This window comes from Manduca sexta, chromosome 5, assembly GCF_014839805.1.
Source record: "Manduca sexta isolate Smith_Timp_Sample1 chromosome 5, JHU_Msex_v1.0, whole genome shotgun sequence".
NCBI lineage: Eukaryota > Metazoa > Arthropoda > Insecta > Lepidoptera > Sphingidae > Manduca > Manduca sexta.
The window spans coordinates 3134890-3162883 of record NC_051119.1 but is presented as its reverse complement, the minus strand read 5'-3'; the positions used below and the strand labels follow the sequence as shown (position 1 = coordinate 3162883).

General features: G+C 36.7%; 2 protein-coding genes and 1 long non-coding RNA gene across 4 annotated transcripts; 1 reads left to right on the top strand and 2 right to left on the bottom strand.

The window, feature by feature from the left end:
- Window positions 1-1263: 1263 nt before the first annotated feature.
- On the bottom strand, window positions 1264-2442 carry LOC119191601. Its single transcript, XR_005113491.1, has 2 exons — window positions 1770-2442; window positions 1264-1417 (listed from the first exon to the last, which is right to left on the bottom strand). It is a non-coding gene; the product is annotated as an uncharacterized LOC119191601 (long non-coding RNA).
- Window positions 2443-6409: 3967 nt separating this feature from the next.
- On the top strand, window positions 6410-7978 carry LOC115444128 (speckle-type POZ protein-like B). The gene has a single exon (XM_030169789.2). The coding sequence runs from the start codon at window positions 6629-6631 to the stop codon at window positions 7658-7660; it is 1032 nt and encodes a 343-aa protein (XP_030025649.2). The 5' UTR covers window positions 6410-6628; the 3' UTR covers window positions 7661-7978.
- Window positions 7979-9918: 1940 nt separating this feature from the next.
- On the bottom strand, window positions 9919-27383 carry LOC115444127 (nuclear pore glycoprotein p62). 2 transcript variants are annotated; one of them, XM_030169787.2, is made up of 14 exons: window positions 27140-27383; window positions 26773-26829; window positions 25199-25288; window positions 24780-24904; window positions 23959-24040; window positions 22272-22393; window positions 21692-21863; window positions 20781-20969; window positions 19100-19732; window positions 16729-16810; window positions 15837-16005; window positions 14174-14349; window positions 12712-12823; window positions 9919-10136 (listed from the first exon to the last, which is right to left on the bottom strand). In XM_030169787.2, the coding sequence occupies exons 1-14, from the start codon at window positions 27204-27206 to the stop codon at window positions 9978-9980; spliced, it is 2235 nt and encodes a 744-aa protein (XP_030025647.2). In that variant the 5' UTR covers window positions 27207-27383; the 3' UTR covers window positions 9919-9977. The 2 variants fall into 2 exon arrangements, with proteins under 2 accessions (XP_030025647.2, XP_030025648.2); XM_030169788.2 differs by lacking the exon at window positions 25199-25288.
- Between the last annotated feature and the right edge of the window lie 611 nt (window positions 27384-27994).

The following is a 27994-nucleotide window of genomic DNA, read 5'->3' as shown; positions in this document are numbered from 1 at the left end:
CTTATTCATAATAAAACTATCAGAATTATCGGAAGTTTATCTGGGCGTTATCGGAGGCATGTAAAAAATTGGTATTCATAATGGTTAAATTGCGCTAAAAGTCTCCGATAAAGATGCTTTGATTTATCGAGCCTAACCCCCGTCTTTACACCTATGTTAAGCGTTCGATAGCATAAAAATGGCTGACGTCGGTCAGCTGTTTCGTGTTTGACGCTTGTTGCCAAAGTCAGTCTGTACTTAGAAGTAAACAACATTTCGATCATTTTCGTTTCAAGAAATAATTTTATTTAGTTACGTATTAAAAATGCAAGCTAGGCTGCTTTAGGTAGAAAAATGTGTCGTCAGAAATTAGATCCATTTTCTCTGGATAATGATGAATTCCGTAAACGGTATTATTTTTCCCAACATACGGCTGCATTTATAAGTGACTGATAGTCCGCGAAGAGTTGCAGCTTCACCGTATAAGTTGTGGCAGATCATCAGAATTGCAAGTATTAATTAACTGCATTGACATGTTGGGATCGTCATGAGGTAAGTTAATTCTATTCCATATTTATACAGACTTCGGTAAATACGTGTACCTAATGAAGAGCTACTTTTAGATTCGTTTTCTTAATAGATGTAAGATGTTGGACATCTCTATGGATTATCTTAAGCCACTACCAGTGGTATATGTAGCAAAGTGGAGCGTGCGCTCGTATTACATGCTGCAGATTATAATTATACCCCACTTCTTTTCAGAGGAACCCTTGTTAAGGCTGGAATTTCACCATGTAAAGACTTCCCATCTATAATTGGTTGTATTTATTACACCCATATAACATTAAAAAAATATGGTTGTGATGCAGCCTAATATTATATAGAAAAGGATATTATTTCCTCAATGTTGTTGTTCAGGTAAGATTTAAAGGTTTGTTGTAGGTGAATTGTGATGCTAATCTTCAGATCAGAGATATTTGATGGCAAAGCAGCACTCATAACTCCCGGATATTGCAACAAGAACTTTGGTGTGTGGAAACAGCATTTTCAATGTCTGTTTCATGGCATATCTTAAATTTGGAAATGTGAAGACTACTATTGTGGCTCTTGCAGTGTTGCACAACATTGCAATTGCTCAAAGAAAGATATATGCCACAGAAGTGTGTCCAATATTGAAGAGGTGTCAGAATCAATTATTATCATCATTGACCCAAAATCTAGACTAAAGTTGTTCACACTGAAAGGTAACTAATTATACAACATAATTAAAGTTAGTTAATGTCATTTGTTTTTATAAAATTTATATTTTTCTTTTATTAATATATCTCAATTTTATTTTTTTATTTCACTGGAGCTCATTGTCCATCTGAATAGCATGTAACTCTTTCCTGTGTTGCACTTCTACTGTTGCAATTTATTCTGCAGATGTGGAACAAACCTGAAATTATGCAATGTATAAGCATTCAACATAATTTGAAATAAAAAAATGTTTATTCAAATATACAACAGTAGTATCCCACAGGATTATAGTATAAAATTTAAATTACTTAATGATGATTTGTTAATACCTCCCTTATATTTCCAGGTGGAGGTGGATTATAGTATACTAATGCATCATATGCATGCCTTAATCTGTGTACTTTACAAATTGTAAATCATATTTGATTATATGTTGACTTGTCATAAGAGCCTTTTATATATATGCCTACATGATAAATAAAGGTTTTATTTATTTTCTTTCTTATTTCAACTAATAAAGACCTCAAAAATATGTTTTACTTATGACCTACCTAAAACAATAATATCCTACATGATTATAGCATAAAATGGATACATAGATATCTCCTTTATATTTTCTATTGGAAGTGGGGTCTGAGGAGGCACAATGAGCATGATCTAAAAAATAAAATTGATTTATTCCTTTTATATTTCATTGTGCTGTTTTAACTTTATTATTTGTACTGAATGCCACCACGGTACATAATCACTATTGTATATTATCCAAATATTTTATTTATATGAATATTTTAAGAGTGGCTATCATAGTGCGTATTGTTGCGTAATAGTTGCGTTGACATGCGCAATGCAAGAGTAGCAATATTACATTTCAGCTAGCACAGCTCCCCCAAATGAATCTACGACACCTATATGAAATTGTAGTTCGTGTCGACATTCACGTTCAAGAATTCATATTCTTTTAGGGAGGGTTTTGGTTAGGGAGCGGGTTCATACACGCTCCCTAATCAATTTCTTCAACGTGATCTTGTAAAAAAAGCAATAGTTAGTAATGCAGGAATGCATAGCGCAAACGTTCAAATACAGAAAAGAGCTGCACCATCTTTGTCTTCCCCCAACTACTTTTCACTTCTCTACCATTTTATCGCAATTTGCTGCCTGCGTTTTTCCAAGTTTTACAAAGAATTTCGAGAACAACAAATAAATCTTTCTCCTGTATTTATTTTATTTACTTTTTTGACAAACGCCATTGTGACAATGACAGACAATTTTTTTTTATTGTCAGTTTCCAGAGACAAAACTTGGTAGTAATTGGTAGAACTTATTTAAATGATTTTTTCTACGAAATGGCAACATTGTGCACATTTAAAGGCCTTTTTGTTATCGGAGGTTTATGAAACCATTATGAATAAGAAATTTTATCGAAGGCTTGGTAAGCTTATAGGACGTTTTAACTATTTGCGATTTATACCTTCGATAAGGGTTTTATTATGAATAAGACCATATGTTATTATCAATAGTGACGCCCAAGTACTTCATATGCATGATTCTCTGCAGCACTTTACATTGACAGGAATTCGGTAATTTGTAAGTATGTGTGATTATATTAAAAGTATCAGAAATTTCGTGTTTCTGACCCATGCTGAAACAAACATATTTGGTTTTATCTACATTTAGCGTAAGGAAGTTGTCTTTTAGCCATATCCTAACTATATCAAGGCCCTTTTGGGAAACATCAAAGACCTCTTCCCAAGTATCGGCGACAAATAAAAGAGCTGTATCGTCTGTATATGAGATGATTTCACCATTGGGTATTTTCAGGGTAGTTAAGTCGTTAATATAGGCGAGAAATAAAGTAGGTCCTAAGATACTACCCTGTGGTACCCCATATGTAAGTGGTAAATCATCACTGACTACGTTCCCTATACGAAAGTATTGATACCTATCCGCTAGATAATTTTCTAACAATTTTAATTGAGTTCCTCTGATTCCAAGTTTTTCTAGTTTTGATATCAAACAAGGTAGATTAATGGTTTCGAAAGCTTTTGCTAGATCAAGAAATATGGTTAAACATTTTTTCTTTTTATCTAAGCGTGTAGCTATGGACTTTATTACAGTATTTACAGCGTCTTCTGTTGATTTTCCGCCCCTAAAACCGAACTGGTTATTTGATAATAAGTTATATTTTTCTAAATACCTGATCAATCTATTATTAATGACCTTTTCCAAAATTTTGGATAGTGAGGGTAATATAGAAATAGGTCTATAGTTGCTAATTTTAGTTTTTATATATAGGATGCACCTCTGACCTTTTTAAGGCCGTTGGGAAAATACCAGTATTAATACATACATTTAAGATAGATGTAAGAGGGGCGACCAAAAACTTCCTGTATTCTTTGAGGAATTTATTACTAATGTTATCCCATCCAACTGAACAATCTGTTTTCAAGCTCATGATAAGACGTCTAATCTCATCCTCGGAAGTATTTTCTAGAACAAAAGAATTCAAGGTGGAAAAGTGTGTAATATTTTCATGTAAGTCGCAGTCAGGTAGTTCTATTTTCCTGACATCTTCAGCCAACGACTTTCCAACATTTACAAAAAAGTTGTTAATATCATTTAGTGCTAGCTGCGGAGTGTCGTAACGAGAGCAACTCTTTTGGGTGATATTTAATTTTTGACGCGCTCGTGATGTCTTGGCTAACTTTCCGTAGTTTTTTGTTGTCTCCTTTTGCTTTTTCTATTTGGTTTGTTTCATAAGTTCTCTTCACTTTTTTTAATGTTAAATTACAAAAATTTCTATATCTGATGTGTATTGTTTTTAGGGTCTGATTATCGGATTTGGACTTTACTTTTTTGTGAAGTTTGTCCCTATTTTTTATACAACCTAATAATCCAGGCGTAATCCAAGGTTTGATAATTTTGTGACGTTTAGATAATGTTATTTGTTTGCTATTTTTATTTATTATAGACTTTAAGTTCGAAATAAAATAATTCAAAGCCTCATTAGGATTTTGCATTTCAAAAATTTGCATAAAGTCGCAATGTTCCAGATCTTTTTTTAAGTTTTCCTTATTCACTGTAGTAATGGTATTTATTGCATAATTGCGGGGTCTTTCATAATGCTTTATATCAATGATTACTGGATAGTGGTCTGTTAAACATGCAACTACCGTAGTAGCTGGGTTTTTAGTTTTTAATAATACGTGGCCAAGACAAGTTTCGCTTTCTGGTCGAGTTACTAAAAAATGTGCCGATAAAAGCCCATAAGACGCTGCAAGAGTTAAATATCTCTCTCCGTGTAATGTGAGTTTATTGTGGTTTATAGGTATATTTATGTCTCCGATAACCAGTTTGCAAAATTATTATACTTCTTTAGAACAGAGTCAAGAGAAGATAAAAAGGGGTCGGTATTTATATACGATGGAGATCTATAAATTGCGATGAAAGCAGTATTATGAATATTGAGAGTAGCGACTAAACAGTTACCTTCTTTAAATGGGGGTTCTTTAAAAAATATATTTAAAAAATCTTTATGATACACCACCACCCCATCATTTTGTTTATGGATATTTTTGGTAGCATAAGAACAATTACCCTGCAATTTAGGAATTTGATCAGTATGAAGGAGCCAACATTCCGTTAATACTAGAACATCAATATCAAATACAAATCTGGACAACTGGGCTTCTAATTCTCCAAAATTACAGTTTATGCTACGGATATTTTGTGTCATTACTATTAGGCTGCTCTTTAATGGTTTTATAATTTGATTACATTTTTTAATGTCTGTAGCTGCAATAGATCTAGAAATATTAATTTCATCAAAATTTGATGGCAAGTATTTTAAGTTATCAACAGTTAAAAAGATAGGTTAATATAGATCGCAGGTATATACAAAAAACCACGATAGAAAAACTTAATAGGATATAAATGAAGTATAAAACGGTAATGAAACTTATGCAATGTGTTACGAGGAGATATTATAGGTATATTAGTACGAGCATATTTAAAATTATATAGAGAAATGTGTAGACAATTGTAAAGAATACAAAAAAAATATTAGTAAAAACATTGTATGTATGTTATATGAGTAGTAGTAGTATGCGTGATAACGGTAGTATGTTTGTGCAGTAAGAGTTACAAAAAACATTTTGTAAAAATAAAACTGAGCCAAACTGAGCAGACTATAAATAATCGCAGTATTTAAATTAGAGTATTTAAATTTTGTTGTTTTATGTGGACAAAAACTATTCCATATGTGAGAGTTCGCCTGGATAGGTACCACCGCAATGTCTATTTCTGCCGCCAAGCAGCAGTGTGTAGGCACTGTTGTGTGCCGGGTTGAAGGACATTGTAACCAGTGTAACTACTGGAATAGTAAGCAGTAGTTTGTAATTCAAGGTGTTGCTGTCTATAGGCGGTCGTATAACTCGTCATTCAAAGAAAAAAAAGCACATTTATATGTTTAATTTTGTCACAAATGTCGTGTAACAGCATGTTGGGTAAGATAGAGGTTATTAAGTAATTCTTGGGAACGAAAATAAAGGGGCCTCGCTGATGCGACTTCGCGTCTATATTAGTCCACGCTACGCCACTGCAAATAATAATTATTAAAGTCCGGAAAAATTAATTTATTTTCTAAATTATATTTAAATAATATTTATTTAACTAAGTAAGTATATAATGCATTGTAATAAAACTTTCTTTGAATGTATTTAATACCTTTTTTTCTATTATTAGTATCGTTTTCTCTATAAACACAAGATAACGTGAAGGATTAAATTTTTAGAAAGATTTTTATCTCGTTAAGCTAAAGAAGTATAACTTTTTACGTGCGTACATAAGTACATACAAACACTTTTTTTGTTTAATTCAAAATCCTACTTAAGGAATTTTGACGCTATCTTTAAAAATTACCCACTTGCTACCGTGGCGCCACCATAATTGAACGCTTATCGTATACTTTCCCATACACGGAGATGGTTCCCTTTTATTTTACGCTCCATATGGCAATCCTATACATATTTTGAATACAATACGATACAGCTATTTACGGATATTTCTGTAACTCATGTTTAACTTTACAGATTTTTTTTTTGGGAATTTAAACTTATTTTTCGGTGTCGAAGTAAAATATAGTTTTACAAATGAATATAGCATGAAATATGTTTCGCTAACCTGGCAGCACTGTGGGGAATAACTTTTATGTCAAAACTTAAGAATACTTATTTGTACATATCATATGCTTTCACCTTTATTAGTTTTACCGTTTACTTGTACAGGAAACAATTCAATTTACTTTTGATGTACGAAGAAAAGAAAGATATACGATTTAAGTATTACTTTATAGTCGTTACATATTACGGGAAATTGCAATAACATAAACAAAGTTTTCAAGTATTACTTCAAAATGTCCGATATAAGGCAAAGTTTTAAATATAGCAGAACACAGACTGATAATGAGGAACATTGGACAGATACTATAACATGGTCTCTCAAAACCTTTCGCGAACTATTGGCAACAAAGGAGAATATGTTTTTTTATTCTGAGGAATCCGAGGTCCAGAATTCGAAACAACCGGAGACAAGATTGCGATTAAAAATAAAGTGGTGTAGCCGCACCGATGATATTAAAATATATTACTCTTCACCAGCACCTGTGGTCCTCAACTATAGAGTGTGCTTGGATTCTCAACAGGGACAAGTCCTTGTGACGCAGAGTAGTTACAGGATACTAGCGAACATGTGGCACTATATGACCACAATAATGTGTGATTACAGAACGATCTGTATACGCGCAGGGCGTAAAGAGGCGTGCTGTTATGATTTCAAGATTCTATTTGAGTTCAATGTGTTTTCCAAAGATTACCAAACCAACCATTTAGATAAGTTGAGCGATGATTTTGAGCAGCTATTTTTGAACAAATTATTTTCTGATGTAATGATGAAGTCTGCGGAAGGCACTGAGTTTGAAGTTCACAAGAATATATTAGCGTGTCGGAGCCCAGTTCTTAAAGCCCACTTTGCACATGACACTACTGAGAGTTACACTAATATAGTGGAGTCCCCGTTCGAGGCAGATGTGTTACAGGAGGTGCTAACATTTATATACAGCAACAAAGTCCCGAAGGCTGGTGAGATACCAGACAAGCTGTTGGAAGCTGCTGATTATTACCAACTTGATGGACTGAAAAGTTTGTGTACACAAAAATTATATGAAAAGCTTACTGCGGAGAATGCTATAGATACACTACAACTAGCCGATAGACATCATGCTGATTCATTGAAGCAGTTAACATTGCTGTTCATTAAGGATAGGGCAGGGCAAATTATAAAAAAATCTGAAGGATGGGATAAAGTTGAATCCGTTACATTGTTGAAATATATCTGCGAATGGTTCATGCAAAATGATGATTCAGATGCTGGGGCAATAGATGAATAAGAAGCATTTCTGTAAAACTAATTATAAGATACCCAAAAGCCAATTTCATACAAGAATACCTGTACCTCTTACAATATTTTCTGCATGATAATAATTAAAAGGAGTAAAATAAATGTTTTGTAATTTACACATACAAGTCTGAATAGACTAGTCCAGTATGACAAGAAGCACTATCAAGAATCTACAAGTACAGAAGCAGAAGTACTCTGCAGGTCTATATTGACTCGATAAATAATAATGTATTAGCTACGTTATAATAGGTTAACATAAATGCTGTCCTAAACAGATGATTATTTTAATTAAATTTAACTTACTTTATTTTCGTCTTTTTTTTACTTTCCTTTACTATTAAGGTGGTGCCCCCAGCAACATGGAATGTTGGCCATATTTTTTACCAATTTCTAAATAAAAATAATGTACATAAAACACAAAAAAAATATTTTACAACAGGTATAATAATACTGCTGTGCTAAGTTTAAAAGCATGTAAAAAAAAATCAAAATCTTGATTTTTATGTGGTCAGATAGCTTAAGGCGATACCTCAAGGTCCATTTTTATACATTTTGTTTCACCTTTAATCTGGGTAACTAAACAAGTATTGGCAAGTAAAGAATTTAAATTCACGTGTAGTTAGTGATTAGTTCTCGCAGTTGAAAGAAAAACGTAAAAATAATTAATAATCATGGATATTTCGGCCTTTAAAATTTAATAGAAATTTCGTCATATTAAATTTTAAAGGCCGAAATATCCATGATTATTAATTATTTTTACGTTTTTCTTTCAACTGCGAGAACTAATCACTAACTAGACGTGAATTTAAATTCTTTACTTGCCAATACTTGTTTAGTTACCCAGATTAAAGCCGAAACAAAATGTATGAAAATGGACCTTGAGCTACCACCTTAAAACGTAGTGATTATATTCTCTTTGGTATACTGGTTATCAATTTTGAAGTTGGACTAAACTACACAGATAAGTAGGTACATATATGGAAACAATATACAAAGTTCAATTCTAATTAGTCACTAACTCCAAAATTGGTAACGAGTATTCACCTGTTATTTTAAATTATTATTTGGTTTTTGAAAGTGGCTTTTGTGTTAAAAGTTTTAAGAAGTCAGCTTTTCAAGATTTATGACATATTTTTTTTTTTTTTTTTTTAACGTAGGTAATTCATCAGATGACTATCTCCCGCCTTGGGATGGGCGGGAGGGCGTGTCAGACTTCTACTGACTAAAAACCTACGGTGTTCCCATCCTTTGCCTATGTGCCTAGGTCCAAGATCCGATGGCATTGAAAGCTAGGCAGGCACCGGCCCTAAAGGGCCCCGTCAATGACACTGACACTGCTCTTCGAGGCGCGCGTAGAACACTACTCGCCGTACACACGGGCCGTTGGGGTGTTTCGGGCGACGAGCTACCCAATGCTCGTCATCCGACGGTCCGTGCCTACGGAGGCTGACGATCCTCAGCAGACGTTCGACGCCCGCGTCTTGTACGTCTGCCGTGGCGGATGGGACATTGGGCGCTTTGGCGCCGTAGCCGTCCCGCCACCTCCTTTGCGAGCATCACGTCCTCGCAGAAGGAGGTGACTGCATCCCACTCTCTCTCGCCCCGGAGCATGGCTTCTACCAGGCCCCGACGCGAGAGGATTTATGACATGTAAGGTGCGTTCGTGCGTTAACGGTGAAAGAAAACATCGTGAGGAAACCTGCACATCTGAGAAGTTCTCTATGGAAATTTCGAAGGTGTGTGAAGTCTACCAGTCCGCACTAGGCCAGCGTGGTGGACTAAAGCGTAATCCCTCTCAGTAGTAGAGGTCCGTGCCCAACAGTGGGACAGTATATAATACAGGGCTGATATTATTATTATTATACGTGTGTAACTGGGCGGTAAGTTACTGAGGAAAAATTTTGTTAATTCGTTGGACATCGGTTCATAGTAAGAAACAAAAAAAAATTTACTAGCTATATCGGTGGCGTAGTTGTATTGTAAGATTGCACTGAGGTCTTGGGTTCGATGCTCGGGTGGGCAGTGATATTGGTTTTTAGTAACCAGTATCAATACGGAGTCTGGAATTTGTGCGTGATATGGCGATAGGCTCGCCCCCTATCACATCATGGGATGGAACACATTTGGCTATGTGTATATCCAGATTGCACTCTACCCCTTCGGAATAAAGGCGTTTGCGTGTAAAAAGTTTTTGTGTTACCCAATCACTGTTTTACAAAACCTCCCTGCCTCAAAAATCAAACCAAATTAGAAGAAAAGCCTTTATTAAATCACAGACATATCAATAATAAACAGTACATTCAGGTTCAGTTGTACGTGAGCTGGAAGGATCTCTCGTTGTCCCTGCGCAGTGTGTCGTGTGTTGCCTTCAGTTGGTCCAATTTTGTTGAAATTTGGGCGATGGAGTTGTCTATCCACTGCATTGAAGACATGTGGGCGTTGAGTATGCGGCCAATTTGGACGATCTGAAAATTAATTATGTTACAGCAAGATTTTGGCTAAGATACGAAAGATACGACAGCCCAGTTGGGTGTGGAACGGACTTCCGAGACGCATGCCCGCAGGTTAAAAACCGAAGGGCACACAACTCTGACTTTCTAAAATTATATGTGTACTAGCTTTTGCCCGCGGCTCCGCCCGCGTTATAAAGTTTTTCGGGCTAAAGTTTTCCGTTATAAAAGCCTCGCTATATATTTTCCCGAGAGCCTATGTTCTTCCCACGGTCTCAAACTGTCTCCATACCAAATTTCATCTTAATAAGTTGGGTAGTTTTTGAGTTTAACACGTTCACACAGACAGATGCAGCGGGGGACTTTGTTTTATAATATATTTTTGTGGAACTTTCTAAGAGGAACAATCCCGTCGTACATCATTGTTGCATAACTTTAACCGTTTACGCAGCGCACTCAACGGTTAAAGAACTCAGAACTAATACATTTTCCCCGATTTTGCAACATGTTTCATTACTGCTCCTCTACTATTGGTCATAGCGTGATGATATACAGCCTATAGCACTCCACGAACAAAGGGCTATCCAACACAAAAAGAATTTTTCAGTTTGAACCGGTAGTTCCTGAGATAAGCGCGTTCAAACAAACAAACAAACTCTTCAGCTTTATACATATAATAGTATATATAGATTCTTTGTGAGTTATAATTTGCTTTTATGCTGAAGGAAAACATCGTGAGGGAACCTGCATACCTGAGAAGTTTTCTATAAGAAATTTGAAAGTGTGTGAAGTCTACCAATCCGCACTAGGCCAGCGTGGTAGTTAAGGCCAAATCGCTCTCAGTAGTAGAGGAGGCTCTTCCCGGCTTATATTAAGATTTTGGCTTATTCAACAATTGATCAAAGTATAGGTATGTTATGCCTAGTGGCGGATTGCAGTCCTAGCCGCTGCAGGCCCGAGACAATGTGCCCCGCCCCTTTCTCAGCACCCAAAATAGTGATTTAGGAAGATTATAATCATAAGGTTATACACAGTAACCCATTTACCATCGGAATGTTTGCCGGCAAACATGGCAGCTACATGACATTACGTGTGTCACGGGAATATAACCTTATTATATACTACATAATAAGGTTATTTTTCCGTGACACACGGAATGTTATGTAACTGTCATGTTTGCCGGCAAACATTCCGATGCTAGATGGTTTAAGATACTTTGCATTTGAGTTATTTCTTGTAATCTTATTAATGTTATTTCTTGTAATGAAATGTAATTTTTGAAAGACGACCACCCGATCATGTTGTGTTTGCCTGTTCAATATCACTATTTTTTTTTTCTTTTCTCATGATTGAAAACTATGATTGTAAATGTAGGCGAATGCACGCTGTACGCCGTTATTTAAGTATGAATCTATGTTCTCTTTTATTTGCTATCGCTAATTTTATTTTATGCCGCTCCAGGTTTAGTCGATTGGATTTCATCTTATCCCATGTTAACGGTGATGTGCGTGCATTAGCTTATATAACTATTGTGACTATGTACAAGAAAGACTTGGAAAAAATACAAAAGAAGTAGTGAACAATTGATGACAAAAAGAAAGCCCGGAGTTTCTTTCTGCCTTTCTTCTTCGGGTAGTCATCACTTAGGTAGCTAGTGAAAGGCTGGTAGGTTAGCTAGGTTAGGGCTCATGTCCTCGCCGGTGAGGATCGCGACGCGTTACCCTTCTATTTCCCCCTACTTGCCAGCCCGAGCTGGTTACTTCGTACTTTTGTACCTAGTCTTTTGTATAAACTTTATCCCTAATTTAAAATCTCCATAGTTATATAAGTGATTTTAATAGTTGTTTAGAAATAATAATTATTCTTATTCTTTGTTTTGACGTATCATAAGTGCAACTTTGTTCGCCTACGTGATAAATAAAGTATTTTATTTATTTATTTTTTTTTTAATCATCAGTGTTTTTTTTTGGCCCGATTTGCCGCCTTTATCGTCTGGCCACCCTAGGCCCGGACCTACTGGGCCTTAGGGCAAATCCGCCACTGGTTACAAATCATATGAGGACATTGTTCCGTACACACTCATTCAGGTGACGTTCCATATGCAAGAGATGACGTTTTAAAACCGGAGACCTAGCCAAGACGTCTTCCTAAAATCTTAATTAGTATACAGGGTAATTTTGACATCGCGTTACTAAATGAAACCACATACTAATCTGCTTGGAAATAACACTTTACAATAAGTTACTTGAGTCGTTGTAAAATAAAAAAGTGTAAGTTTCGAACAAAATAAATATTAATAAAAAGTAATTTTAATTTTAAGCGCCCTAAAGTCACTACTACTATAAGAGAATTTGTTGTAGTGGCAACATGATACTTTCAGTCAGAAATACACCCACGCACACCCCATATTCGCATTAAACTGCAAAATGATCAAAATCAGAAAATTAAAATCAGGAATTTTGGTAAAAATATTCGTTATCAATGGATTATTTTTGGCACAATGTCAGCAGAGGTGAAGACGAGTATGTGGTTACATTTAGTAACGCAATGTCAAAATGACCCTGTAAAATATAAGAGATTAATTACTTACAGGATCACTGCTGTCCTGACTTCTATTAGTCTCGTTCAAATGTTCAATAACTTCTTTCAAATCCTCGGACATCTGCCTCAGTTGTGTGTCCAAATTTTCCGCCAGCGAATACCTGAGGGCAGATCAAATCTTTATTATGTGATTCTTAGTACAGTAATTGGTATCATCATAATGCAGATCTACAAAAATCAACTCCCACGGGTGTACACAATTACTCCATACACACAAAGTGACAAAGGTATTAATAAATACACGGGCATAATATAGCTCAATTTTATGTAACACTATATATTATCTACATTAGTGCTATAACATAATGTTATAATAATGGAATTATACAGTAATTTTATTCATGTCAAATGTAATTAGTATTAATTATTTTGCCTTAAACTTGTCAGCAAGGAATTCGTCAATTGCATAGTAGAACTTGTTTATTAATAAATTATGCAATTGTCTTTTGAATTGTCAATTGGCAAATCAAAAATTCATGGTAACTACTGGACATAATAAGACTTAACACTTTATGTCTCAGGATTGCAAGACGAATGACTAGTAATTACACTGGCTAAATGTTTCATGGTGATTAGCCCAATGCAGTAGTAATACGGAAAGCTTTGTAAGTCATTCTTTTGGACTCTGTTGCCACTGTCTATAGTTAGGTGGTACTAAAGGGAGCGGCTTGTCGTCTCATCATACAGCGGAACAATATTTACCAGTAATCGAAATGTTACACAATAAACTTACATAAAATATGGTAGAATATTTTCAGACTGCTTTATATTTCACTTTTATCTAGCATGAGTGGTGGACTGATAACGAAATGTGTCGAATAACCTAAAATTGCTGTCAAATATTCGAAAAGGAGAGTGAATATTCTACAACCCGTGCAAATATCCTGTGGCGGCACAATTAATATATACCGCCATCTCGTCAACATCACCGGAACTGCAACATTATTTATGTGATACTGGAATAATTGTAGTGATATCGCACAACAATCACACTAGATGGCGAAAGACGATACTGACTTGCGATAGCAGAATTTGCGAATAGAAACCGTCGGAAGGACCGTGGCCGGTCACAAGAAACATCTACTAGAAACTTTCCCCATAGAGGAATGTAACCATCTGTTCCTCTACAGCGGCGTCCACTATAAATATACAATCCTATAACCAGTGCCCTTAGAGTTGCGAAATTCAAGTGGCAGTAGGCAGGGCACATAGCTCGTAGAACTGATGGCCATTGGGGCGGAAAAGTTTTGGAGTGGCGACCACGAACCGGGAGACGCAGCGTAGGCCGCCCACGAGATGGACCGACGACCTGGTGAGGGTCGCCGGAGTCCGATGGATGAGGGCGGTCCAGAACCGGTCCCTGTGGCGCTCATGGGGGAGGCCTATGTCCAACAGTGGACGATTCCCGGCTGAAATGATGATGATGAACCAGTGTCAAGTGGTATACTAACATGTGTTCCCTCTCGGGGTCGCGTAGACGGTCCACGTTGTCCTCCAGTAGTTGCTTCTCCATGGGCGTGAGGAGGTCTTCTAGCTCTTTTTGCTGCGCTAACACAAAGTCCAGCTCATGTTCTAAGGACTGCTGCTCATTCTTTACTGTCTCCACAGCATCATTCAGTTCCACTATCTGGAATAAATAAATGAGCTATATATATTTTATATTTCTTTACTTTATTTGTGAAGGTGTTTTTCAGGATAAAAGTCCCACTATATATTTTCCCGGGATAGAACCTTCCCAGGGTCTTAAACTATCTTCATATTAAATTTTATAAAAATCAGTTGAGTAGATTTTCAGAAAATCGATAACAGACGGACAGGTTTTGGTGACTTTGTTTTATAATATACTTTGTAAATGCAAATTTGTGCGAAAATGCGGGTGTTTGTTACAAGTAACATAGCAACAGCTGAGCAGATTTGGATTAATCAGGCACACCAAAGACCATGTCTTGGATTTGTTGAGGTTTGCATAGCCAAATACAAAGCCTTTTTAATAATGTTATGTAAACTGGCCGTGTAACTGTATGTATCTTTTGAATTATTGTATTTGGAATGAAATAACAATGTACTGTTACTAAGCAATGTGTGCTAGTCTAATACGGTTGTCTAATGTGTTCACTCTATTGAAAATATAAGTTCCTATTCAACGGAAAACCTGGTTTACTTTTAACACTTACTCTGCAAGGGCGACTCGAAGCCCAACAGGATTAACATATAAAAGTTTTATTTCGGTAATAAATAAAATCACATACATATGATCTTGAAAATAACACTTTGCAATAAATTACTCGATCCGTAGAAGTAAAATAAAAAAGTGTTTCATATGAAATTTCATATATAACAAACATCAATATAATTTTAATTTAATGCATCCTAATGCCACTACTACTATTCTAAGAGAATTCGTCGCAGCAGCAATATCATAGTTTCAGTCAAAAATACACTCACACACACGTCATATTCGCACTAACCTACAAAAATATAAAAAACCTATAAATGAAAACAATCATTTTTGGTGAAATAATCGTTATTCATGGATAAAGTTTAGCACAATGTTAGCAAAATACTAGTAGGTGGTTTCATTTATTAACGCAATGTAAAACTTGTAGTATTGTTGACTCTGTGGTCCTGCAATTGTCAGGTAGAAGTGTCAGCTGTCAAATGTGACGGCTGACGTTTTAAAAAAAGGCAGGCAGGCTCGAGGCCCCTTCTGATTGGATCATTGGTGTCCATGGCTGATTTTGATTAAATTAATAAATATATATTTAATCTATGTATATATAAAAAGAATCCCTATTTCCCTTGGTCACGCCATCACGCGTGAACGGCTGGACCGATTTTACAATTTTTTTTTTGTTATGTTTGTTATTGTCAGGCGAAGGTTCATATGAAAGAAAAAAATCAAAAAATTACGCGGAAGATTAGAAAATTGAAGAAAACTTAACGAAAATATTAATTTTATATAACTGTCAATTGTTTGAAATAACTGTCGGCGATTGACAGAATGCAGCGCAAATTCACAGTTAAGACGGGACACTGTCTGTCGGCTCAACAAGTACATAATATAAGTGTGATTTATTAAAATAACCGTGATAACACAAAAATAACCGTGTATACCTTTTCTCCGTTGGCAATGAGCAAGGTGTCCCAAGCGTTGATCTGCGTGGCCTGGTTGATGAACGTCCTCTCCTGCTCCTCCAGTTCCAGGGTCCACTTGTTGATGTTCTCCTCGAGCTGTGCAAAGGTTATAGACGCTATCGGCTGAGGCGGGTTTAGTGCTGGCGTTCTGAAAGTGCGAAATACATCTTTATTTAACAAGAAAATAAGGATCATAGTGGCAAAACATATTATTATCTATATACGTATAATAATAAAACAGTAGAACCTTGTCTTTGTACATTAAAAGTAATAAAAAATGTGGGCGAATAAATAATGAAGAGAAAAAATGCGTTTAAAATTGTTTTCTGTTTGTTAGATAGAGCACAGCACCGAAACTACTGAACGGATTTTCATGTAGTTTTGAGAGATAAACAGGTAGTAATTGGGAGTAGAATATACACTTTGTTTTATTAAAATAACAAGAATAGTAATTTTAAGATATTATAAGTGTAGAAAGGACGGTGGCAGGCGAATAATAAAAAAGACAGAGAAAACACATAATAAAACAAGGATATAATTTACTGGTGGTAGGTTTCCCATATGTGAGAGTCCGCCTGGGTAGGTACCACCGCAATGTCTATTTCTGCCGCCAAGCAGCTGTGTGTTGTCACTGTTGTGTTCCGGTTTGAAGGGCATCGTAGTCAGTGTAACTACATTATGAGACATAACATCTCATGTCCCAGGATGGCGAGCGCAGTGGAATACCAAACAATACTTTGTAATTCAAGGTGTTTCTATTGTTAATGGGCGGTCGTATCGCTTACCATCAGGCGAGCGGCAAGCTTGTCTCGTCATTCAAAGCAATAAAAAAAATCATTATAAAAACTGTATACTAGCTTGTAACACTTACGTGATAGCGGTGGTCAGTGATGGCATTGTGGTGGTCGTGGTCTTACCGAGAGCCGTGATGCCCGACGGGGCCGTGGTAGAAGCTGAAATCATAAACATTAAAGCGAACCTGAGTAAGTTCTCTTGGCAATATATTTCATAAGAACTTGTAAGTGCATTTGCACTATTCGCCTTCTTCAAAATTGAAATTGAACGGTGAAAAGCGCTTGCGGAAGAATTTCAGCAAGTTTTGTTGTTAATCTAGGTCCAGTTTTTATTGATACAGGCTAGCGTACAGGAGTCTTACTATGCCACAAGTTATTTTAATTGTGCGTACCGAACAGGCAACGTTCCGCGTCGCGTTTAACGCAATACAAATTTGTATATAGAATATCATTCTATGGTAACTTCACGAAGATGATTCCACAGGGCCGTTGGCCTTTCCTGTCTAAGCCGCTGAACAGGTTTTGATGAAATTGGATATTACAATCTAAAGAAAAGGATATAAGCTACTTTCTTTTATATAACAAACCTAAATCAAACGGGCGAAGCTGCGAGAAAAACCTAATACGATCCGACCGCTCTAAATTCACTATCTTGATATAAATAATTTTCCATGTTTTGATATGTTATAGTACTGAGAAATAGTACTGAGAAATAGTAAACCGTGAAATGTCAGTGGGAACGTCCAAAATGACAAGTTATTTCGTTTTGATAAGATTTGATTATGTTTCAATAGTGATAAATACTTTTTATACTTTCTTTTATGTCAATTAGTTTGGAATATTATTAAGTACTGGCATTTGCTCGCGGTTTCGCTCGTTAATTTTTTCCAGGATAAAAGCTCCGCTATATATTTTCCTGGGGTATAAATTAGTTTATGTCCTTCCCAAGGTCTCCAACTATCTCCATACCAAATATCATCGAAATCGGTTCAGTGGTTCAGCCGTGGATGCGATACAAACACTTTCACACTTATAAGTATGAATATAAATGTAAAATTAATAAAAATATATACTAAAAATGCTTTTGGAATATGTAGTATACTCCTTTTTCGAGGCTTAATGTAGACATTGTATATGTCAGTATATCATATTACCTACCAGTGGCGAAGGGTGAAAATTTTCAAAAGGGAACCCCGCGAAATATTTTTTCTACAGTTAACATAATATAATACGCTGTCCACAATAAATTAAAATCAGTAAAATATCATAATACTTAATAATTTCCTTCTAACATAAAAATTATGTCTAGTCTCTAAATTTACAAAATCATATATTTTGATCATAGGTACCTAAAAGAGTCCAACAAGAATTAATAACGCACAAACACTAATTATACATTTTAAATTATTAAAAATATTTCGCGCCAATAGCTCAACATAAGCCGCAAATTCTCGGGTTACCCTGAAGTACACAGACACGCACGCACACATGTATTTTTACGTCACTTCCAAAACATTAGACAAAGACACCGCGCTGCGTGTGAAAGAGACAACAATATCGCGAGGGAAGCTATGCGCCGCCGGGTTCACTTCGAACACTATAAGGCGCGAGCACTGCGCGCGAGTTACGATTTAACGAATTAATATGAACGACAGATATCATTGAAGTATTGATTTAATTTAATAATTATAAGATGACTTGTTTAATATACTAGTTTTATTCTAGTAACCTAACAATATAACTATATTGTTAGGTTATTCTTTTATTATTTTTAAATAATTTACAAAAGGTAACCCGGTAGGAATCGGCTTGTATGGACGCTTCGCCACTGTTACCTACCTATACTTACTAAAGTAACTATTTGTTATATATTTTATTATATTTAGTGTTGTTTATATATAATATGTATTGTATCGTAAATTATGCACAATACCTAAATTTACATTAAGTAATACGTATTTTTGTATCAGCATTATGTATCCATCTATATGAATGATTTATATTTGCTACTATTTACTGTTGAACTATGTCATATAACTGTATAATAACTCCTTTATATATTTTAAATAATAACCTACTGTGCCATGAAATGAATAATTAGTAACTCGCATTTGATTCCGTCTTCCGTGTGATAAATACGGCGAGAAGTAACACGAGTATTAGATTATAATTTATATTGGTATTTATAGAAGATTAACTCTTGGTCTCTCGTGGCTCGCCGGCGAGCCAAGACAGCTACATGACATTTGCGTGTGTCACGGGATTATAACCTTATATACTACATAATAAGGTTATTTTTCCGTCACACGCGTAGCTGTCAATGTTTGGCGGCAAACATTCAGCTACCTGTACATATTTGAAAATAAAATTTTGACAAGTCATGACGGGTTAAATTATGACAATATGGTTAAATGTTATATTTATATCTAATAATTTTTATTAACATACCTGTTGAGGAAGCAGCTGTTGTAGTAGATTTTACGCCAAAACTAAGCCCAGTCGACGCACTACTCGAAAAACTGAGCCCAGTTTGAGTCGACGGAGCCGACGTCGTACCAAAACTAATCCCCGTCGTGGGCTGAATGGTAGCCGCCGAGCTTACTCCAAATCCGAGTCCCGTTGACGTCGTCGTGGTCCCAAAACTAAGCCCCGTTGAAGTTTGAGCTGTGGTTGCTGCGGAAAAACTAAGCCCAGTCGATGCCGGAGCCGTGGTCGTTGCGCCAAAACTAAGCCCAGTGCTTTGAGCCGTGGTAGCCGGATAACTGGGCGCTGAGGTCGGCGTCGTACCAAAACCCAGACTCGTTGTAGCCGGGGTGGTAGTTTTGGCGAAACTGAAAGCGCCGGGTTGACTTGTCGCAGCACTGAACGGAGCCATGGCGGATGGTTGGCCTGTGCTAGTGCCGAAACCAAGCCCTGCAGGTTGGCTCGTCGCTGCGCTGAACGTGAGTGCTTGCGTCGGTTGTGCCGTGGTTGTGGCAAAATTAAGCCCAGGTTGGGGCTGAGTAGTGGCGAGGTTGAGACCGGTGGCGGCCGATGTGGGCGCCGGGCTGCCGAAACTGAAGCCCGATTGTGTTGTCGCGGCTGCGATACAAATAAATGTCATTATATTGTAATTGCGAAAAATCTTGAAGATGTTTTTTAGATGCAATAATAGAAACATGTGACTTAAATAAATATATGAAGAACGATAGGTGAATAAGTATGGTAATCAAAAATAGAGTTTTTTAAAAATTAGATAACTAATGATTTAGCTTGTGGGCTACATCATAGTGTTCTTTGCAGTATGCTTATGCATTTAGATAAAAATTAAATTAAACCTAATACTTTTTAATTCAAAGTTCTGGTTAGCATTGCTAATATTTATGGACACTATCAAGTGAGCGTCTTTCTTACAACTTTTCATACTGGCAGAGCAGTCTTCACTTGCCCTGACAAGTTTAGTGAAGTCCAGATAGAACATATTTATTAACATCAAAAAAATTAAGCATATGACAATAAATTGAGTGGCTTACATTTATCAACGCGGACATATGGACACCGCGATGTATTTAATATTAACCCATTTACCAGCGGAATGTTTGCCGGCAAACATGACAGCTACATGACATTACGTGTGTCACGGGAATATAACATTATATAATAATAATAATAATATCAGCCCTGTATTATATACTTACCCACTGCTGAGCACGGGCCTCCTCTACTACTGAGAGGGATTAGGCCTTAGTCCACCACGCTGGCCTAGTGCGGATTGGTAGACTTCACACACCTTCGAAATTCCTATAGAGGAACTTCTCAGATGTGCAGGTTTCCTCACGATGTTTTCCTTCACGGTTAAAGCGAACGATAAATTCACAAAGAATACATACATGATTTTAGAAAAGTCAGAGGTGTGTGCCCTTGGGATTTGAACCTGCGGACATTCGTCTCGGCAGACCGTTCCATACCCAACGAGGCTATCGTCGCTATACTAGGCTATCGTCGCTATAACATTATATACTACATAATAAGGTTATTTTTCCGTGAACACGCGTAATGTCATGTAACTGTCATGTAGGTGTCATGTTTGCCGGCGAACAATCCGATGCTAAATGGGTCAAGGTCATTAAATAAATATATAATAGTTTACCCAAAGCGAGTCCGGCGGGTTGGCTGGTCGCGGCGCCGAATGCGGGCGTCATCGCAGCTTGGGCTTGCGACGAGCCGAAACCAACGCCCGGGGCTGACGTCGCGCCCGGCCCGGCCTGACTGCTCGGCTGAGCCGTGGTTTGCGGCACGAGGCTGAACGTCGACTGAGCTGGGGTGCCGAATGCAGGCGCTGCGAAAAATAATAAAACATTACAAAAACCACTAAAAAGAAAAAAAATCTTGTTAACGAAAAATTATACCGCCTTTAAAAACAACTACAATCTAGAAAATTATTTAACATTATCTATGTACTGGTTTCCTAATTTTCGAGTTGGTGCTTAATAAAAATTAAAGGTTGTTTTCCTACATTTGTTAATGTATTTATCAAGCTTAACTAGCAACTTTAATTACTCACCGACTCCAAAAGTGGTGACCAGTATATATATACATATAATAATATCAACCCTGTATTATATACTATCCCACTATTGGGTACGGGCCTCCACTACTGACAGGGATCAGGCTTTAGTCCACCACGCTGTCCTAGTGCGGGTTGGTAGACTTCACACACCTCCGAAATTCCTATAGAGAACTTCTCAGATGTGCAGGTTTCCTCACGATGTTTTCCTTCACCGTTAAAGCGAACGATAAATTCACAAAGAATACACACATAATTTTAGAAAAGTCAGAGGTGTATGGCCTTGGGATTTGAACCTGCCGACATTCGTCTTGGCAGTCTGTTCCACACCCAACTAGGCCATCGCCGCTAACTACTACTATATAGGTAACGATATTTTTTTTTGGTTTTTAGTGGTTTTTGAAGGCGGTATAATTTCTTGCTATTTGCTTTTATTTTTTGCTTTATTGTGTTAATAAAAATCAATCTTCATTGAGAACATCATCAAATGATACCTGCATTAGCAGTAGTGGCCGCAGCGGCACCGAACGCGGGCGCTTGCTGATTATTCCCGAAACTGAAAGCTCCCGGTTTGGCGCCAAAGCCGCTGGACCCGAAGCTCAAAGTTGACGCCGTGGTTGTGCCAAAACCTGATTTGGTCGTTTGAGGAGCAGTTGATGTTGTAGCCTGAAATCATATTAATATTATTTCTAATCACTGAGACAATTGTATTACAGTGAGACGATAGATATCCGGCTCGGGGACTGATCTGTTTTAATGCTGTCCCAGCTTCAAATTTCCCTGATAAGTCTCTCAAGACTGGATCGATATTAAGCATTTCGTGATAGAAAAAGACAAAATATTATATTAAAATAGGATTGATATCAAAAATCACCATGCACATAATAACATTAGTTGCATCGACTACACATTAGTGTGGGCTAAGTTTTAGAAAATGATTGGGGTCGACCCCAAAGGAATGGAATATGGGACACTTGATTCCTGTAGGCATCGAACCTATAGGAACAGAACAAAGGACAGATGACTACCGTTGGGGTCAACCCCACATAAGTGGAACAAGGGACTGATGATTACCGTCAGAGCTTGCTGCGGTGCTGAGAACCCTGAAGTAGGTGTGTTGAAACTGAATGCTGACGTGGTTGTAGCCGGCTTGCCGAAAGAGAACCCACCAGCTGGCGAACCAAATGCAGGTGCAGCTGTAAACAAGACAGTGTTATGGCATAAAACATCATGCATTCTCACCATGTTTATTTAGATATTTTTTTACATATATTTATCTGCATTTTTACATTTTGTAATATTTTATTATTTTGACAGATGGCGTTGAAGGAATTCCTTGCGCCGCGTCTACGCAGCGATAGCACGCTCCGAAACAGTAGTTAATTTAAACAGATAATACTGACTTTGACACTTTTTTTAATTACACAAAGGCTAAATATGAGGATTGGTAAAGTTGTGTCACTCACTCACACACATTTCACCAGTTGTTTTAAAAGCCAGGTTACCTGGACCATGTAAAGCTAGTATAAATTTAGTAGTTTAATAGGCACAAGACTAGTCTAATACTTAATAGAAAAAAATCGATAGCGCTTTACTCAATTCGAAAATAGGATCCAAACCCTGCCGCATAAGTATTTTTTATTTCTTTATAAATTTGAATGACGAGATGAGCTCGTCGTTCGCCTGATAGTAAGCGATACGACCGCCCATAAATATTAGAAACACCATCCAACACTTTAATAACAAAATATTGTTTGGTATTCCATTGCGCTTGCCATCCTGAGACATGAGATGTCTGATTATGTACAGTAGTACACTGGTTACAATGTCCTTCAAACCGGAACACAGCAGTAACTGCACATTTCTGCTTGGCGGCAGAAATAAGACATTGCGGTGGAACCTACCCAGGCGGACTCTCAAATATGAAAGACCTTTTTTTTTTTGTTTCGCGGAGACAGTCCCTTATTACTACCGCCCAGCCTTCGTGGGGGGCGACTGAGCGGTTATGCTGGGGTAACCGTGCCTTACGGCCCGGCGTTGAGCCGCCCGGATTTGATGACGACCTTCGGGCGACCGCCGGGCCGAGTCCCTAACCCGAGAACAACTAACCTATGCACGGCCTACCAGTTAAAACTCCGCGGTAGCCCTCTTCGGCGCATTAGGGACGGCTGCGGGCTTCCTCTGACGGAAGTGTCTAAGTATTCGTCCGCAGCCGCCCCTGCGCGGCGCCGCCTTGCGGCCCGTCTCCTATGGGGGGAGGGGGGGGGGGGGGGCTCAGAAGCCCCCACGCACCGAAGCCCCCACGCACCGAAGCCCCCACGCACCGAAGGACGCCCTCGGCGTCTACGGCAGCATGAGGCCAACTACACACTGCCGTCCATCCCGGGGGTCAACCGAAAAATGTGCAAGGATGCACAAAATGCAGTAGGGCGGACAGCCCCCTGCTGCCCGCCGACGACCCCCTTCGTGGCCCCTATTAGTCGCCTCTTACGACAAGCAGGGGATACCGTGGTGGATTTCTTCAAACGCCCCCATTCCACAGGGCGGACATATGAAAGACCTACCACCAGTAAATTATATCTTGCATTTGTTTGCTTTGCCATGCTGAGACATGAGATGTTGAGTCTGATTATGTCCAGTAGTTACACTGTGCACAATGTGCTTCGAATCGGAAACAAACAGTGACATGGCGGCAAAAATAGACAATACATATAGCACTCTTTAGGCATCATCAAGCTGTATTATACTATGGGGATGTTACCTTGTATAGCGGGAGTACCGAAGGCTGGTGTTGCGGCTTGTGCCTGTGTCGTGGCGCCAAACATGTTTTGCGGCTGCGCATTCTGCAAAAGTACCAAATTATTATTCACTAGCTTTCGCTCGCTGCTCCGCTCGCGTGCATTTTTTTTATGATAAGAGTCCCACTCCATATTGTGTTGTGTGCCCTATATTCAGGTGTAATGTAACTTCCTATTAGTTCTTGAGATTAATGTGTTCAAACAAACAAATTCTTCAATTATTATTAGTTAACATAACACTCAGTGGTGCTTGCTACTTTGCACACATGATAGATATCTTAAATAAATCTTGAACCATAAGAAAGGATATAGGCTGCTTTTTATCTTAGAAAATTACATAGTATGTCTTTTATCGCGATAAGTATAACACGCGGCCGGTGCTACGAGCGAAAGTTAGTGTTTTACGTGTACAAATTTTTATCTGATTTATTATTATTTAACAATTAGAAATGACCATTTCACCAGTCGCACTCTTAATAAAATAATAACCGATTTCAAAATTGTTAATTTGTGGCATTCGTCGGATTACAAATTTTTGTATGCTACCTTTTTTTTTGAAGTTGCTATAAAATTGAGCTAATTAAAGATAAGTAAATATTAAAACCTATAGCATGAAAAAAAGGCAAAAAACTAAAAGGTCGCAAACAGAAATTGGTTGTTTGATGATTCCCACAAATTGGTAATTTTGGAATGGGTCATTATTTTATTAAGAGTACGTAGTATATATGTTGGATCATTTCAGCACGAGACCCAATGTTACAAGAACAAATTGCAAATAACACACCTGGTTAGCGGGCTGTCCGAACCCAGGGCTGCCAACTGTCTGATTGGGCGGTGAACTAAAACCGCCAAAGCTCAACGGTTTGCTAGCACCAAACAGTGAACTTGTAGTTGTCGCAGGTGATGAGACTGCAATAGACATTTGTTATTAAAAAATTGTTTATTATATTTGCGTTTTATTTCCTAAAACGTTAACAAACATTTATTTAAAGCTAGTGTTAGATAATCTAAGTAAACATAATAAATACATTAGTTTGTTTACATTTTAGACAAAATAAATGAAATATTGGGGTTAAAACAGTATAATGGGCCAGAAATAATAAAATTCAGTTTTAGTACACTACACATTTGTCCTAAAAATATAAGCAGTTATTTATGAATATATTTTCATGCTGATAATGAATTTAACACAAAATTACTAACACAAAGTGGTTACGGCAGTGGTTTTAGCTCCGAATGAAAATCCACCCGGCGCAGAGCTTGTGCTAGAGAAATTGAAAGCTGGTTTGCTCTCTGTAACATATTACAGTTATTTTTGCTTTTATTGAAAAGTTAGACTGTTGAATATAGTGAAATACTCACTCAAGTGGGTTACTAGCATTGCATTCAAAAATATGTATGCACAATAAAGATTGGCTATGTCTTTTTAGTACAATTAAAATATAAATATTGACTACTAAACATATAGCTGTATTTCCATTGTGCATGTACTTGCACAGAACTATGAAATCACCAATGAATATTAGTTTAAAACTACATTAAAACTTATAGGATGTTCAAAAGTAGTTAGTAGAAGTAGTTGGGCAATTAGCATGTTTACATTTCCAGTGCTCTATTTGCATGCAAGTTGCACCATGCATCAGTGGTGTAGCACTGGCAAAGTCATTGAATGGGGTCCCTCTCCTGTGATTACAGGTTCGTGAAGATTAGTGTTAAAAATATGTATGGGTTTTACAGATTTTTTTTAAGTTCCAATACACAAAGCTATAGTAAAATGATAAGCGTAGTTTGGATTTGAATTGTTGAGATGAATGCCAATTTAAAACCCAACAGCACTAACCGGTAACTTTTCTAAAGTTATGTATGTATTTTGTTTAAATTATTGCTAGCTTTAATGATGAAGGAAAATATTGTGAAGAAACCTGCATATTTGAGAAGTTATAAGGATTTTGGAGGTATGTGATGTCTGCTGGCACTAGGCTAGAGTGGTTGGCTAAGGCCTAAACCCTCTCAGTAGTAGAGGAGGTCTATGCCGACCAGTAGGATAGTAAACAGGATCATTCTGACATTGCGTTACTAAATGAAACCACCTACTTGTGTTCACCTTTGTTGACATTATGCCAAAAATCATTAATAATGAATATTTTCACTAAAAATCCTAGTTTTAATTTTCTGTTTTTCTTATCATTTTGTAGTTTGATGACCCTGTATAATACAACAATGATATTACTATTACACAAAGAGTCCCATCTTCACAGGCCAGGGGACACTTCAAGCTGGGACCTGTGGCATATTACCCATCACATCGCCTTACCATTATACCACTGACTTGCATGCAGACTATTTGCACAATGAAATGTGGTTTTAAAACACTGACTGACCACCATATCAACATAAGAAAATCTATATTGATTAGTCATTTACACTGTTGATGATGGACAAAATTATACATCTATACTTGAAGGTAAGAAATCACTATACTGTGGCAAGATAGGAAAAATTATGTTCATGTAACATTCACGCAGATTATCGGAAAGATTATACATCTATTATACTATCGAAATTAAAATAGTTTTGTGATTTGATAGTGTTTTTTTATGATATTCAAATTACTGCATGCAAAGTATTATATAGGTATTTACAAATAAAGTTACACAATTTATTTTATACATTTTCTGATATTTTTTATCTGATGTGTATTATTTTGACTATCAAATATCCAAAGTTAAGCTGCTGACGTTTTAAAGAGTTTGTATAGCAGTGTAAGCACGACTCACCTGCATTTGCACCTCCGAATAGTGATTTATTTGCATCCCCACCTCCAAACGAGAATCCTGCAAGTGTGTATTAAACATCAAAGAGTATTTACACATAACATAATTTTTGAACTGTTAAGTATAATTTGGGTTGATTTATGTTGAATTCAACGTTCATTTTACGATAATTACTAAGCATATCATGAATAATTATCTTATATTATTTAAATTGACCACTGTATTCTTATAGGTTAGGTTATGTTACTTGTTTATAACTTGTTTATATATTTTATACTGAATTATTAAATAAACATTTTGTCTTTATATATATTTAAAATAAGTTAGTGAGCTGATTTTAGTATTTTCTAAAGTATAACATTTAACTTACCTGTGGAAGGGGTAGTTGTGCCAAAAGTTCCCGCCGATGTTGTTGGGCTTCCAAAATTAAAACTCATTGCTTCTGATGTTCAGATAAGGTGAAGGTTAAATATATAAACAATAAAATTAAAACATTCAACAATCTTTCGGTAAATTACGATAAATACAATTTTTCCGTTACATCAACAAACAAGCAATCATTAGCTATCAGTCGCACAATTTGTATGGTGTTGTCAGAGACAAAAAATTTAAATGTCAAAAAGTTTTCGGGTGGGTTCATAAAAGTAGTTTGCTTCTTGTTCAACAATCAAGATTATGTATTTTTGCGAAATTGAGTACATAATGAGTAGAATCATTCTATAATCCTTTTATTAATTCTGGAAATCTTTCTTATAACGCCTTAGTTATTACTCTTTATAGTTGTAATATTTCGTAAGCTTTCAGCTGGTTTTATAATTTCCCGGTGTACGATTCAATAATAGTAAATATTATACTATACGATATTATGGGTTACCTACTGTTACCTACATACACCTGTCAAAAGTACCGTTAGAGGGTATATTCTTTGTCAAATTCCGAAATGGTTATTAAAGTTGTTGACAGAGGGCAGTGGGGCAATTTTTTGTATTTTATGTCTTGTTTCGTTATTACTTCGAGTCGGATATATTTACCTATAATTTTATAAGCCCTGACGGAAATATTGCATTACAAAATCAATATTACTATTTTATTATGTAAAGCTATACAAACTGTTTGAATGTGCGTTAACCTTTACCTTAGAGTAGGTACTTCCCCGTAGCATTACATATTATGTAGAACAAAATAGTAAATACAAAAAAGGTTAAAAACCATATTATGATAGGAC

Excerpts from the sequence above, each read along its gene's own strand:
- LOC115444128 (XM_030169789.2), top strand. The coding sequence starts at position 6,629 with ATGTCCGATATAAGGCAAAGTTTTAAATATAGCAGAACACAGACTGAT.
- LOC115444127 (XM_030169787.2), bottom strand. The coding sequence starts at position 27,206 with ATGAGTTTTAATTTTGGAAGCCCAACAACATCGGCGGGAACTTTTGGC. Across the intron at positions 25,289-26,772 it reads ATTCGGAGGTGCAAATGCAG|AGAGCAAACCAGCTTTCAAT; the intron begins GTGAGTCGTGCT and ends AATATGTTACAG. Across the intron at positions 16,811-19,099 it reads AACAGCTGCTTCCTCAACAG|CTTCTACCACGGCCCCGTCG; the intron begins GTATGTTAATAA and ends TTATGATTTCAG.